At 46.0% G+C, this 14,588-nt stretch overlaps 1 protein-coding gene across 1 annotated transcript in view; it reads right to left on the minus strand.

Annotated features, from left to right (window-relative positions):
* The window catches only part of lhfpl7 (LHFPL tetraspan subfamily member 7), a 381,715-nt gene that overhangs the window by 172,400 nt on the left and 194,727 nt on the right, over positions 1 to 14,588 (minus strand). The window contains exon 2 of the mRNA XM_085964857.1: positions 11,162 to 11,300. Coding sequence (XP_085820983.1) covers positions 11,162 to 11,300 — 139 coding nt within the window. The remainder of the gene's footprint in view (positions 1 to 11,161; positions 11,301 to 14,588) is intronic.

Consider the following 14,588-nt stretch of genomic DNA (forward strand, 5'->3'; position numbering starts at 1 on the left):
TGAGCGGAGAGCTGATTTTCCACTATGCATTTACAATGTTTGAATTGGACTCTCTGCCCATGTTTGGAGTGCCCGAGGGAGCAGGGTATACGTGACTGTTCAGCCCTGTGTTATGTATGTCCTTGCAAGTGTCAACACTAGAAAATGTGAACAGTGTCGAATTTAATCATCCGAAAGTGCTATTTTTTAAACTATATTTAAATGAACTGACAGAGCGCTCTTAATCTGTATTTGGTTTTGATTGATGTAGCTTGTTACGTCTGTTGCAAATTATCGACACTTTCTCCTTCTTTGTCGCTTCCTGCGCTTATTTAGGGGAGTCAGTGCTGAGCAACTCAACACATTTCTGCCTTTTTGCACATCGCTGTCAGCATTGAGTGTTCACGGGTCAGGTACAGTGCAAGAAGATTTTCTTTATTGAGAAACAAAAGTTTAGGGTCAAAGCTCACGGTGCAAGAATCGGTACGGCTGAAAAGAATAAGGGGTGAAGTAAATCAGGAAGTAGTGAGTAGACACGACTAAGCTTGGGTTTTAGAGATTATAAGAGGAAGGAAAATCTGAAGGAGATCTGGCATTCCACCGTTTTAAACTCCTAGGTAAGAATGTTTTGGAGCAGGATTAGTAAGCATTTAGAAAAACCTAACTTAATCAAAGACAGCATGGATTTATTAAAGTCCTCATGTTTGACAAATTTAAGTGTTTTTTTAAAGCGAAGTGACTCATTGAATAGATAAAGGCAATGCAGTAGACGTGGTGTATATAAATTTTCACGAGATTTGATAAGGTTATTAAAATAAAATTCAGGCGTATGGTATAAGAGGAATGTGGCAGAATGAACAGCCATTTAGCTGGGGGCCAGGAATCAATGAGGGTAAAATGGGTCCACGTCAGTCGGTTTTAGAGAATCGGACGCCCATTTACACCGCGCCCGACTTTATTTACCATTGGATGGATATAAAACTTGCATTTTAAACAGCACCTAAATCAAATCCTTGACACCTCAAAGCACTTCACATTCAAGCACCTTGTATATTTTTATACGGGCCTGCCTGAGTCATCTTGTTTTTTTGAAGCTTAAGAGCCCAAGCTTGTCAAGTCATTCCTTATAGCTTTTCCCTTTGTTATTGGGGGCAGGCTTGTTGCGTTCTCTCTCTGAAATGTCTCTCGGGCCTATGGCCCTGGGACATAACAATGTGACTAGAATTCGTGGCTACCGCCTCCCTCTCAACAGTTTCTCCCCTCCTCTCTTGATGGTGGTGACTTATAGGAGCATATTAACATAGGAACAAGAGTCGGCCATTCAGGCCCTTCCACTATTCAATTAGACCATGGCTGGATCTGGATCTCAAGTAAGCTCTGAGGCTAATTTTAACCTAACCCGGCCATCGGGTAAGCTGACGGGATCGGGTGCAGCCCCGGTTTTACACCCAGCCTGATATTACACTCCAGTGAAGTCCCTGGAGACTAAAATCAGGTGGGGGTATAAAACCGGCGTTCCGCCCGATCCCATGGGCTTCCCACCCGCTGAGTTAGGTTAAAATTAGCCCCTTGTATCCATATCCTTTGATATCCTTTCCTAATAAAAATCTGTTGATCTCAGTCTTGAAAATGTCAATTAACCCCCCGCCCCCACAGCCTTTTCGGGAAGGGAATTCCAGATTTCCACTTGCCCTTTGTGTGAAAAAATGCTTCCTGATTTCACTCTTGAATGGCCTCGCTCTAATGTTAAGGTTGTGACCCCTTGTTCTGGGTTTCCCTACCAGATCAAGTAGCTTCTCTGTATCCAGCCTATCGAAAAGAATCCCTTAATCATTTTAAATACCTCGATTAGAACAGCCCTCATCCTTCAGAACGCAAGGCAATACAAACCAAGTATATGCTGAGATACCGTTCCATGTGCTGACCACACCCCCGACACCACTAATTGTTCCCTCTATATGGAGCGGCCCGGACAGTGATTGCCGACCACCACACACGCTTTTCCAACCGGGGCGCGAGGCGCTATCTCAGAACGCTACCAAAGCTCAGGCGATGTCCGTTACCATGGAAGCCAGACAGACTGGCGCCGTCCAGTTCTTAAAGGGGAGAGGCCATCTTGCTGGCCAGCCACACCCTGCTCATTGCAGCCTTGACTCTCGGCCTGGAGAGACCTCGAAAGCAATTGTGTTGGAAGCACTAATGGATAGGCCCAGGGAAAGAGCTCGGCGCTGAGGAACCTCAAAAGTGGTGCCCAGGGCCAAAACTCCTTAGGACAGCTTTAAATCTCTCCGGACGTCTCTCTCCCTCTCAACCTGCGTGTACCAAAAATTTTGCTGACAAGAAAAGGCAGGAAGCGCCCGCCTTTAAATAGTTCTACCCCAGCCCCTTCCCGACTTGAAAACGTTCCCCTCTACCTGTCGTTGCTAGCGGCAGGCGGTAAGGCAGGGGGCGCCACTCAATATCCAGTCCAGGGCGCTACCGGGGCGTTGCACGCTTGACTGACGTCACGATCTGCGGGCGCAGGAGATCGTGGCGGTGGTGTTTAGCGCCGCCGCAGAATAACTAGTCAATTTCAGGAGCAGGGATTCTGGCTGATGTTTTATTCCCCCTTTTCCTGGCCTCAAAATGCAAACAGCAAAAGTACTACAGGAAACTTTTTTTTATCCGGCACGGACGGGACCGATGTGGTGCCGGTTCATCAAAAATTCCGGATAACCGAAAGCTATAGTAAAAGATACGGAGCTGAGAGCTCCATATAAAGCAACAAACCCTGTTGCTTAGCAACAGGTTCAGAACAATGGCCACAAGTTGCAAGCGTCTCTGTAGCTTAGCAACAGCTGCAGCCACACCCTTGCATAGCAACAGATGGAAGAAGGCGAGTAATAAAAGTTACCTGAACCTACTCCTGAATTTTGCCGGTTAACCGAGATTTCTGGTTATTTAGGTGCCGGTAAATCGAAAGTTTCCTGTACTGTTTTGATCAGTAGTCGCTCAGCACTGTACCACATTGTGGCATCAATATGATTTGCAGGAGATGGTTCAGAACTGTGCTTTTGTTCACAACTGTCTGATCTCAGCCACTGCCATGGGTTGGTGGGATGTGGGGCGGGGCGGGGTCGGGGAGGTGGGGTGGAGGGGAGGGCAGAGGTTAGATCAGTTGCTCCTTCGTTGTCCTAGCCTGTGTCCTTGCCCTCCCCACCTCATGTCTAACTCAGCACAGGCCAAGAATCAAGCTTGGGACCTGCCTATTCTGTAAGGTTTAGTAACCGTAAGTTACCTACTGAGCTTCCAGGACTCCAGGAGAAGCATTAATTTTTTTTTAACTCTAAAATTGTGGGGAATGCAGTTTCAATTAATTTTTCTCACTGAACGGTCTTCAAACACTGTTGTGTTCGTGATTCGAGCCCAGCTGGTTTATTGCTTACTGCAAGGATTCTCATTTCTCAGCCCACGCAGTGCTTTAAGAAAGTGCTTTATAATTTAAATTCAATATAAATTAGCTAACTTTGTCTTGTTTATGCAGGGTTTTTAAGAACAAAATTTAAAGCTTAGTTCGGAGCCCAAATTAAAAAAGCTCATTGGCCCAAAATCAGGTCTGGCTGTGGTGTAGTTAAACCCCAACTGGCCATTAAGGAGATCGAATCCATTAAGTGAATTTCTCTCTCTCTCAGTGCACCGTCCATACGCAGGAATGCTCACCATGATAAACATCCTACTCTGACCTTTCAGCACTGCACTTCTGTGCCGTTGTGTGGGGGGGGGGGGAAAAAATAAATCTGGAGAGGTTCTTTGATGACACTGCAAAGGGCCACTTGCAGTCCCACTTGAGAGTGAAGCTTGCTAGCCTGGAGGGGATGCGTCAGGATACCAGAGATCACCACCCAAAAGGTTGTCCCTTATGGCAACTTCAGAGGGGGAGGTCAAGGGCGCAGCTGCTACTGCAGTAGAAGAGTTTAGAAGAATGAGAGGGGATCTCATTTGAAACGTATAAAATTCTGACAGGGCTAGACAGACTGGGTGCAGGAAGGATGTTTCCCCTGGCTGGGGGATCTAAAACGAGAGGTCACAGTCTCGGGATACGGGGTAGGACATTTAAGACTGAGATGAGGAGAAATTTCTTCACTCAGAGGATGGTGAACCTGTGGAATTCTCTGCCACAGAAGGCTGTGAAGGCCAAGTCACTGAATATATTTAAGAAGGAGATAGATAGTGACATGAATCAGTCATTCATGAAAGAAAGACTTATGAAATAATACTGAGTAGCCTGCGGGTGTCGCTGTCCAGGGAGAGTATAAATACTCGGGTACGGGCCCAGCTTGCGCAGGACATTCTTAACAGGAACTAGTGAAAGACACAACTAGACCTCCATGTTGTAAAACAGTTGATTAAAGCTTTGTTTAACGCTTAGACCAAGTGCCTAGTAGTTTTCTTATGTCAGATAGATTTCTAGACACAAAAGGCATCAAGGGGTTTGGGGAGAGAGCGGGAATATGGTATTGAGATAGTGGATCAGCCATGATCATATTGAATGGCGGAGCAGCCACAAAGGGCCGAATGGCCTACTCCTGCTCCTATATTTCTATGTTTCTGTTTCTAAGATCTCCCCCCCCAGCCACCCCACCAATCCAAGGCAGTAGCTGCGATCTAGAAGTTGTGAATAAAAACTTAGGTCATAACAATCTCTTGCAAATGTCATCGATACCGCAACGCAGTACAGCACAGAGTGACTGTAAAAATATTGTTCAAAAAAACAATAATACTTCTGTTGCTTACATTTTTTGACTTAAGAAGTGTTTCCATTAGAACGTGTAGCTTCTCCTCTCACAGTGGGTGGCAGTCTTGAGGGGGAGACTTCCTCTGGTCCTGAAGCAGTGTGTGGGCAGAGCTGATCCTTCTAGCAAGGGATAAGCCAGCTGGCTCGAGACACGGACACAGATCAGACCCACGCAGAGCCTGAAGAAAGTACTGTACAGTGATAATTTAATTAAAACAATATCGTAAATATGTTTGTGAAGATTTCCCCTGTTTGGTAATCCGAGTGAAACTGCAAATAGCAAACAGACAACATCTGTATGAATTAATTGATCTCCTTGTGGCATTGCACATAGGGAGACAAGACCCAGGTGTAGTCCTCAGATAGAGTAGGGGAAAATTGGACTGGGCCACGCAGATATAATTTCATCACCATTTTTAAATCATATAGTCTGTCCTTATTTTTACATAATATACTTTTACAATATTATTTATAGTTAAACAGCAACATTTATGGCAGTTTGGGGAGCAGAGAGGTAGAGCTGGTTGGAGCATAGGAATTATTCTGCAGTACAGGCTGAGACGCTGAGAGATGCAAAACTGAGATGCTACAGTGCCACCACTGGCAGGGAGGTGTCATTACTGTGTGACGTGTTTACATAGGCAGTTTCCATTATAAATGTGGACATAGGAATTTATAATGGAAAGACTGATATGAAAAAGTGACAGAAAGAAGGTTTTGTAGACCAGACGTGTGTGTAGATGTAAGATATTTTATATATTATAGATGTATCTACACATAGCAATGAGAGCAATTCTTATCCCTGCCCCATGTTCCCCCTTTCTCTAGATATTAATCAACACAACTAAATTTATAATTTTTTTGTAGTGGGAGGGAAATTTGATGTGTGGGTGGGGGGTGGGGGTTATGGGATGAGTTTATGCCTGCCAGTCAACTGACATGCCGATAATAGGTTCAAAGGTCACACAGGTCAAGGCCTACACAACAGACCTGTTCTTAAGTTAGACAGGGAATATTGAAACATAGAAACATAGAAGATAGGAGCAGGAGTAGGCCATTCGGCCCCTCGAGTCTGTTCCGCCATTTAATGAGATCATGGCTGATCATACAAATTCAGTACCCTGTCCCTGCTTTCGCCCCATATCCCTTGATCCCTTTAGCCTTAAGAAATATATCTAACTCCTTCTTGAATATATTTAATAAGTTGGCCTCAACTGCCTTTTGTGGTAGAGAATTCCACAGGTTCACCACTCTCGGTGAAGAAATTTCTCCTCATCTCAGTCCTAAATGGCTTACCCCTTATCCTTAGACTGTGACCCCTGGTTCTGGACTCCCCCGCCATCGGGAACATCCTTCCTGCATCTAGTCTGCCTAGTCCTGTTAGAATTTTATAAGTTTCAATGAGATCCCCTCTCATTCTTCTAAACTCTAGTGAATATAAGCCTAATCGACCCAATCTCTCCTCATACGTCATTCCTGCCATCCCAATATTGAATGATGAACCAAGGGAAGAGTTGACTTAAGCTATTGAGTGAAAATAGCTTACGAAAATACACAGGTGAAAGAATAATTTTAAATGATCTGCAGGAGAAAGAAGCATTTAAGGTTCTAACAGGAGCTGCGTCAACCAATCAGAATATCCCACAATCCTGCTTAAAGATTTCCAGACAATTTTCAATTGTACAAAAGACCATGGGGAAAAAATTGGGTATCGCCCATTTTGGGGCGCTAATATCGGCCGGGCACAAAGTTCGGCACCCGCCGCTAATTATCGCCTCCGACTGCAAAATTCGCCCCTGGAGATGATTTGAGCACAACATCAGGTGCTACACACCTCTCTTAAGGCGCAAACATCAGGGAGCGAGACGCTACCTCAGAACGCTACCGAAACTCAGGCAATGCCAGTTACCATGGAAGCCAGACTGGCGCCGTCCAGTTCTTAAAGGGGAGGGGCCATCTTGCTGGCCAGCCACTCCCTGCTCCTTGCAGCCTTGAATCTCGGCCTGGAGAGACCTCTAAAGCAATTGTGTTGGAAGCACTAATGGATAGGCCCAGGGAAAGAGCTCGGCGCTTAGGAACCTCAAAAGTGGTGCCCAGGGCCAAAACTCCTTAGGACAGCTTTAAATCTCTCCAGACGTCTCTCTCCCTCTCAAAAATTTTGCCGACAAGAAAAAGCAGGAAGCGCCCGCCTTTAAATAGTGCTCCCCCAGCCCCTTCCCGACTTGAAAATGTTCCCCTCTACCTGTCGTTCCTAGCGGCAGGCACTAAGGCAGGGGGCGTGATTCAATATCCGGTCCGGGGCGTTGCACGCTCGACTGACGTCACGATCTGCGGGCGCAGGAGATCGTGGCAGTAGTGTTTAGTGCCGCCGCAAAATGACTGGTCAATTTTGCGAGCGGCGGTAAAATCGCCGCGCTCGGGCGCTAAGTTCCTAGCACCCCGTTAGCGCCCCCTGGAGGCACTAACAGGAGGTGTTAACCAACCGAATTTTTCCCCCCATGTTAAGTTACTTGAACCTGCAGGGCTTGTTACAGAACTGTTGTATCTCTGGTGAGATAGCATGCACATATTGTGCTTTGTCACTGGATTGCTTTGTTACTTTATTTTTATCAGGATCTTTGGGTAAATTCCCCCCTTAAGTTTTTTTTTTTAAATCCTCTATTTTTTGTTTACGTGGTCTGATGCCTGCAATCACGGAACACAGGCCCAGAGCTGCTCTCAGGCATTCTCAATGCCCCCTTGCAGCCAGCTGTCAGGAAGCCCAGAGACTGCCCCATCGTGGCTCTCGCCTACTTCTGCCTCGCTGGATGGGTGGAAGATTGGCTATCTAACAGAAAACAAAGAGTTGGGATAAATGGTTCATTCTCGGGCTGGCAATCAGTAACTAGTGGTGTTCCGCAGGGGTCAGTGCTGGGACCCCAACTCTTTACAATCTATATTAACGATTTGGAGGAAGGGACCGAGTGCAACATATCCAAGTTTGCCGACGATACAAAGATGGGAGGGAAAGCAGTGAGTGAGGAGGACATAAAAAAACCTGCAAAAGGACATAGACAGGCTAAGTGAGTGGGCAGAGATTTGGCAGATGCAATATAATGTTGGAAAGTGTGAGGTTATGCACTTTGGCAGAAAAAATCAAAGAGCAAGTTATTATCTAAATGGAGAGAAACTGCAAAGTGCTACAGTACAAAGGGATCTGGGGGTCCTGGTGCATGAAACACAGAAAGTTAGTATGCAGGTGCAGCAGGTGATCAGGAAGGCCAATGGAATCTTGGCTTTTATTGCAAGGGGGATGGAGTATAAAAACAGGGAAGTCTTGCTGCAGTTATACAGGGTATTGGTGAGGCCACACCTGGAATACTGCGTGCAGTTTTGGTTTCCATATTTAAGAAAAGATATACTTGCTCTCGAGGCGGTTCAGAGAAGGTTCACTCGGTTGATTCCGGAGATGAGGGGGTTGACGTATGAGGAAAGGTTGAGTAGGTTGGGACTCTACTTATTGGAGTTCAGAAGAATGAGAGGCGATCTTATCGAAACATATAAGATTGTGAGGGGGCTTGATCGGGTGGATGCGGTGAGGATGTTTCCACTGATGGGTGAGACTAGAACTAGGGAGCATAATCTAAGAATAAGGGGCTGCCCTTTCAAAACTGAGATGAGGAGAAACCTCTTCACTCAGAGGGTAGTAAATCTATGGAATTTTCTACCCCAGAGAGCTGTGGAAGCTGCGACATTAAATAAATTTAAAATGGAGATAGACAGTTTCCTAGCAGATAAGGGAATTAGGGGTTACGGGGAGAGGGCAGGGAAGTGGACGTGAGTCTAGATTCGGATCAGCCATGATCCAATTGAATGGCAGAGCAGGCCCGAGGGGCCTTATGGCCTACTCCTGCTCCTACTTCTTATGTTCTTATGTTCTTATGAGAGACTGCAGCCTCCCTGCTTGACGCACCTTAAACATTCACTCCTCCACCACCGGCGCACCGTGGCTGCAATGTGAACCATCTACAAGATGCACTGCAGCAGCTCGCCAAGGCTTCTTCGGCAGCACCTCCCAAACCCGCGACCTCTTCCACCTAGAAGGACAAGGGCAGCAGGTGCATGGGAACACCACCACCTCCAAGTTCCCCTCCAAGTCACACACCATCCTGACTTGGAAGTATATCGCTGATCCTTCATCGTCGCTGGGTCAAAATCCTGGAACTCCCTACCTAACAGCACTGTGGGAGTACCTTCACCACACGGACTGCAGCGGTTCAAGAAGGCGGCTCACCACCACCTTCTCGAGGGCAATTAGGGATGGGCAATAAATGCTGGCCTTGCCAGCGACGCCCACATCCCATAAACGAATAAAAACATTTTAAAAGGTAGGAATTTAGTGGAGTGGGACTGGATAGTCCATCCTCCCTCTGCGGTGCTGATTACTAGTACACCACATCACCCAGCTAAGCTTGTTGGTTTCCGACTGATGAAAACATTAATCATAAAATTGGAAAATCTTTTCAGCTACCATCTCCCCTACTTTATCATTCACACTCAGCTTGGAGCTCATTAATTTTTTGCCCACATTCATTAGATAACTAAAGAACTATCATCTAAAAACTGCACAGACAGCCCAAACCTTTACAACGATAGTCATTTAACAAGTTCTCCTCTTCCCTTTCCCCCTCTTGCCTGCTGCACGCCATTCACCAATTCCGCTGATCAACTTAATCTCAGATGGCTTAATCTCAGGCCTTTATAACAGGGACATGAGCGGAGCCTGGGATGATCTGCGGGTATCTGCCTTGTGCCTCCCGGTGACAACGTGGCTGAAATAATGAACATGTGGCGGTATCGCAGTTCGGAACTTGTGTTCGACCGCCACAGCCCCACCTCGCTCCCCCCACCCCCGCAAAACATTATTGTTTTAGGCTTTGCTGATGGCACAGTGAGTTTATCCAGTGAGTCTCGTTCACCCATCAACCCTGTGCTCGCTGACCTACACTGGCTCCCGGTCCAACAATGCCTCAATTCGAAAATCCTCATCCTTGTTTTCAAATTTCCTCCATGGCTCTTGTTGAGAGCCTTGGAATGTTTTGCTACCTTAAAGGCGCCATATAAATGCAAGTTGTTGTTGTAGTTGAGCAATACAAACTAGAAAAGGCCCCGGGTTTGATCCCTGGTCAGTGCTGGGTTAGGTGATCTCAATCAAGGCAGCAGCAAGGGTGGGGCTACAATTGGCCTCAGTGCCCCTGGGTTGAGAAGGTGAAAATTGGCCAGGCTTCTCACTTCTGATTGCTCCCTGCTGGAAGGGTGGGCATGGGTATTGGGAGAGGAAAGGATTGGGAAGGCTTATGATTTTTTTAAATTCATTCACGGGATATGGACGTCGCCGGCAAGGCCAGCATTTATTGCCCATCTCGAAGTGTCCTCGAGAAGGTGGTGGTGAGCCGCCTTCTTGAATAAGTAGCTTGCTAGGCCATTTCAGAGGGCAGTTAAAGTGCCGTGGGTCTGGAGTCACATATAGGCCATAGGCCAGACTGGGTAAAGACGACAGATTTCCTTCTCTGAAGGACATTTGTGAACCAGATGGGTTTTTATGACAATCTGGTAGTTTCATGGTCACCATTACTGACACTAGTTTTTATAATTCCAGATTTATTTAATTCATTGAATTTAAATTTCCCAGCTGCCTGTGGTGGGATTTGAACTCACGTCTCCGGATCAGTGATCCAGGTCGCTGGATCATTCGTCCAGTACCGTACCCCTATGATGACTGCCATACTCAAACAGCTTCTCGACACTTACTATTGAGATAGCAACAGAAAATGCTGGAAAAACTCAGCAGGCCAGGCAACAGTGGAGAGAGAAATAGAGTCAACGTTTCAGGTCGAAACCCTTTGTCAAGACTGAAACGTTGACTCTAATTTCTCTCCACGGATGTTGCCTGGCCTGCTGAGTTTTTCCAGCATTTTCTGTTGTTATTTCGGATTTCCAGCATCTGCAGTATTTTGCTAACTTACAATTGAGACACGGGTAGGAGCAAAATAGGGCCAATTTTCCGTGCGTTTGTCAGCGAGGATACTTGCCTGTTTTGGGGAAATGTGGGCGCGCTGCCTGTGAATTTTTATCCATTGTACTTTATAACATATTTTCATTACAAACCTACACAGGAGATCAATTAATATCACATGCACCGGCTTATTTAGCCCGAAGTCTCGATGCTAACTGCTGGTGGGATATCACATAAACTGCAATTAACATCCAACCTTATGGGCATCATAAATCCTATTCAAGTCCCCCTGTGTGTTCAATTACCGATTTGTAAATCCCATGCAGTGCTTCCATGGTATCGATACCACTGTGACAGGCTGCTGGACAACATGTGAGAGAGAGAGAGACAAGTACAGCCGTCAGTTTACTCACCCGCCGTTGTCTGCATGTAGCCAGCCAGTGTGCAGGTCCGCCTCTCGCACAGTCCACTTGGCAGGAAGACAGTAACAATCGCCAGCAGAGCGCTGGTCGCCAGCAGAACGCAGCCTCCGGAGCACAGAACAGCACTCGTCTGAAACATCAACAGATGGGCAAAGGTTTCAGTCCCGCTTCTCAGTTCAAGCTTTCAATTAGTCAGACAGACCACTGGCTGCGGGGTCCTGGTGGTCCCCCACACACGTACCTGGAGTCACAACTCTTTCAGCAGGAATGATACATGGGCTAAATCCGATCTTAAACTTGCTATTCCTCTGATATTCTTACACAGATGATGCTGCTGGTATAGATTGTTTATTCCACTTGTGAGAGTGTGGAACTCACAATTGCTGAGGTGGCCATTGATTTGCAGCAATCGCCTTCATGACTGGAATAATTAAGAGATTAAGTAAATTTAGATGCTGTATTGTATTTAGACAGCGTGCGCATAATATGGTTAGACAATAGGGCAGCTTGACGATGGCTGAGAGCCAGTGTCCCCACCCCACTCCTGGTTGGTGTCCACTGACTGTCTACTGGAAGCTACGTGTGCCTGAAGATGAGGGGCTGCTGGCAGGATCACAATTTTTTGGCTGCAGAAGTTCCCTGGTGTTGGAGGAAGGTCTGTCGAGGGCAACATGCTGAGCCAGTGTCGAGCACACTATCCGCAGCCACTTGCGTTTGCTGGGACTGCTCCCTCTGTTGGAGCCTCAGAAAACTGCTCCTTAGATCGCTCTTCCGCTGACAACAACAACAACACTGCCACATTAATTTTGCAGCCCAGCTTCACTCAGGTTCCAGACCAACATCATTTATATTACAGCCCTGTCTCAGTATATTACAATCCAACCTCGGTTATATCATAGCCCAGCCTTGCTTGTATTGCAATCTGTTCTCATTGGTATTACAGGATGGACTTGTGTGTATTATAACATTGTCTCATTTATATTACAGCCATATCGCATATTACAGGATGTTGTCATGTGTGTTACAAAACCATCTCATTTATATCACAGAACAGCCTTGTATTCCGCCCTTGTTTATATTACAGCCCTTTTGCCTTAATGATGTTACAGTTGGTCTTGTTTATTTTTCAGCCCTATCTCTTGTACATTATAAGCCAACATTGTTTAAATCACAGACTCGTTTACATTACAGTCCCACCACCTCCTCATTTATATTACAGCACTCTGCCTCATTTATATTACAATCCTGCCTTGTTTAGATTACAGCCCAGTTCGGTCGCCATCTCATTTAAGTTACAGCCCAGCCCTCCTTTAGATTAAAGTCTTGCCGCATATAAATTACAGCACATCTGCCTTATTTATATTACAGCCCTGGCCCATTCATGTCAGGATGCTTCTGTTTCATTTATATTACAGCCTTATTAGTTTATATTAAAGTGCCGCCTGATTTATATTAATGATCTAGACGAGGGAACTAGATGTAATATCTCCAAGTTTGCAGATGACACAAAGCTGGGTGGGCGTGTGTGCTATGAGGAGGATGCCGAGAAACTCCAATATGATTTGGACAGGTTGGGTGATTATACTGCATCTGCCATGCATCTGCCCAATGTGGATAAATGCGAGGTTATCCACTTTGGTGGCAAAAATAGGAAGGCAGATTATTATCTGAACGGCAATAGTTTGAAAGAAGGGGAAGTTCAACAAGACCTGGGTGTCCTTGTGCACCAGTCGCTGAAGGTAAGCATACAGGTGCAGCAGGCGGTTAAGAAGGCAAATGGTATGTTGGCCTTCATAGTGAGAGGATTCGAGTACAGGAGCAAGGATGTCTTACTGCAGTTGTACAGGGCCTTGGTGAGACCACACCTTGAGTATTGTGTGCAGGTTTGGTCGCCTTATCTGAGGAAGGATGTTCTTGCCATGGAGGGAGTGCAGCGAAGATTCACCAGACTGATACCTGGGATGGCAGGAATGATGTATGAGGAGAGATTGGATCGATTGGGCTTATATTCGGCGGAGTTTAGAAGAATGAGAGGGGATCTCATTGAAACTTATAAAATTCTAACAGGACTAGATAGACTAGATGCAGGAAGGATGTTCCCGATGGCGGGGGAGTCCAGAACCAGGGGTCACAGTCTAAGGATAAGGGGTAAGCCATTTAGGATTGAGATGAGGAGGAATTTCTTCACCCAGAGAGTGGTGAACCTGTGGAATTCTCTACCACAGAAGGCAGTTGAGGCCAACTTATTAAATATATTCAAGAAGGAGTTAGATATATTTCTTAAGGCTAAAGGGATCAAGGGATATGGGGAGAAAGCAGGGACAGGATACTGAATTTGGATGATCAGCCATGATCTCATTAAACGGCGGAACAGGCTCGAGGGGCTGAATGGCCTACTCCTGCTTCTATCTTCTATGTTTCTTTATTTTACAGCCCAACTCATTTGTGTGGTTTTCTTCTTTCACCCTGTTGTCCCGGGGCTGGCAAGGTGAGCTCCTGGGCAGCACAGACATGTTCTTGCATGGACTGTTCCATCACCACAATTCTCTACCAGTAGATCTGCTCACATTAAAGGAGGGAGGGACAACCATGAGATGAGTCATCCCAGGCTGCTGTCACTGAGCTACGTGTGGGCAGTTGCAGACCGGCACGAAGTTCTGGCACCGGGTTAGTTGTCCACCCTCAGAGAGAACGGATCCAGACCGAAAATAGCACACAATCTCATTTTTGCAGTGGATCAGTACAGGCTGAAGAAATCCACTGTGACTTCGGTGTTTTGATATCTGCCCAATGTGAGCCATTTCTGAGCAGTCAGTCACGCACTATTGCTTGAAAGCTTCAAATTGAAAGCTCATTGATGGCGATCAAATGTTTAAAGAATGATCTCTTTACCAGCCGGCTCCTCGACACTAAAATCTCTGAGAGTGGCATAGGAGGAAAAGACAAATGTAATTGAAGAGTTTCATTGTGAAACGCCATTCAATTATATCATGGCTGATCTGTGCCTCAACTCTATTTACCCTCCTTCGATCCATATCCCTTGATACCCTTACATAACAAAAATCTAGCGATTTCAGTCTTGAAAGCTCCAATAGTCCACCAGTATCCACAGCCTTTTGGGTGGAGAGAGTTCCAGATTTTATCACCCTTTCTGTGAAAGATGTGCATTATCTCGTGTCTTGTGCACCGGGTGTTCAGCTTTGGGACGTCCGGTAGTCGTGAAAGGTGCTATATAAATGCAAGTCTTTTCATTATCAACCCTTGATGCTACCTCAACTTTAAGGGTTTTACCATATTCAACACCCCATACCACTGATACACAATGCATAGCAGTGCTGTGGACTGCATCATCAGGCCTACAGTAGACGTGTATTGTTTGTGAATCAGGTAAAGCCCTCACAGTTGAGGTAGCATCAAG

Source organism: Somniosus microcephalus, chromosome 22 (assembly GCF_052327205.1).
Source record: "Somniosus microcephalus isolate GS21.2 chromosome 22, FLI_Smic_1.0, whole genome shotgun sequence".
Classification (NCBI taxonomy): domain Eukaryota; kingdom Metazoa; phylum Chordata; class Chondrichthyes; order Squaliformes; family Somniosidae; genus Somniosus; species Somniosus microcephalus.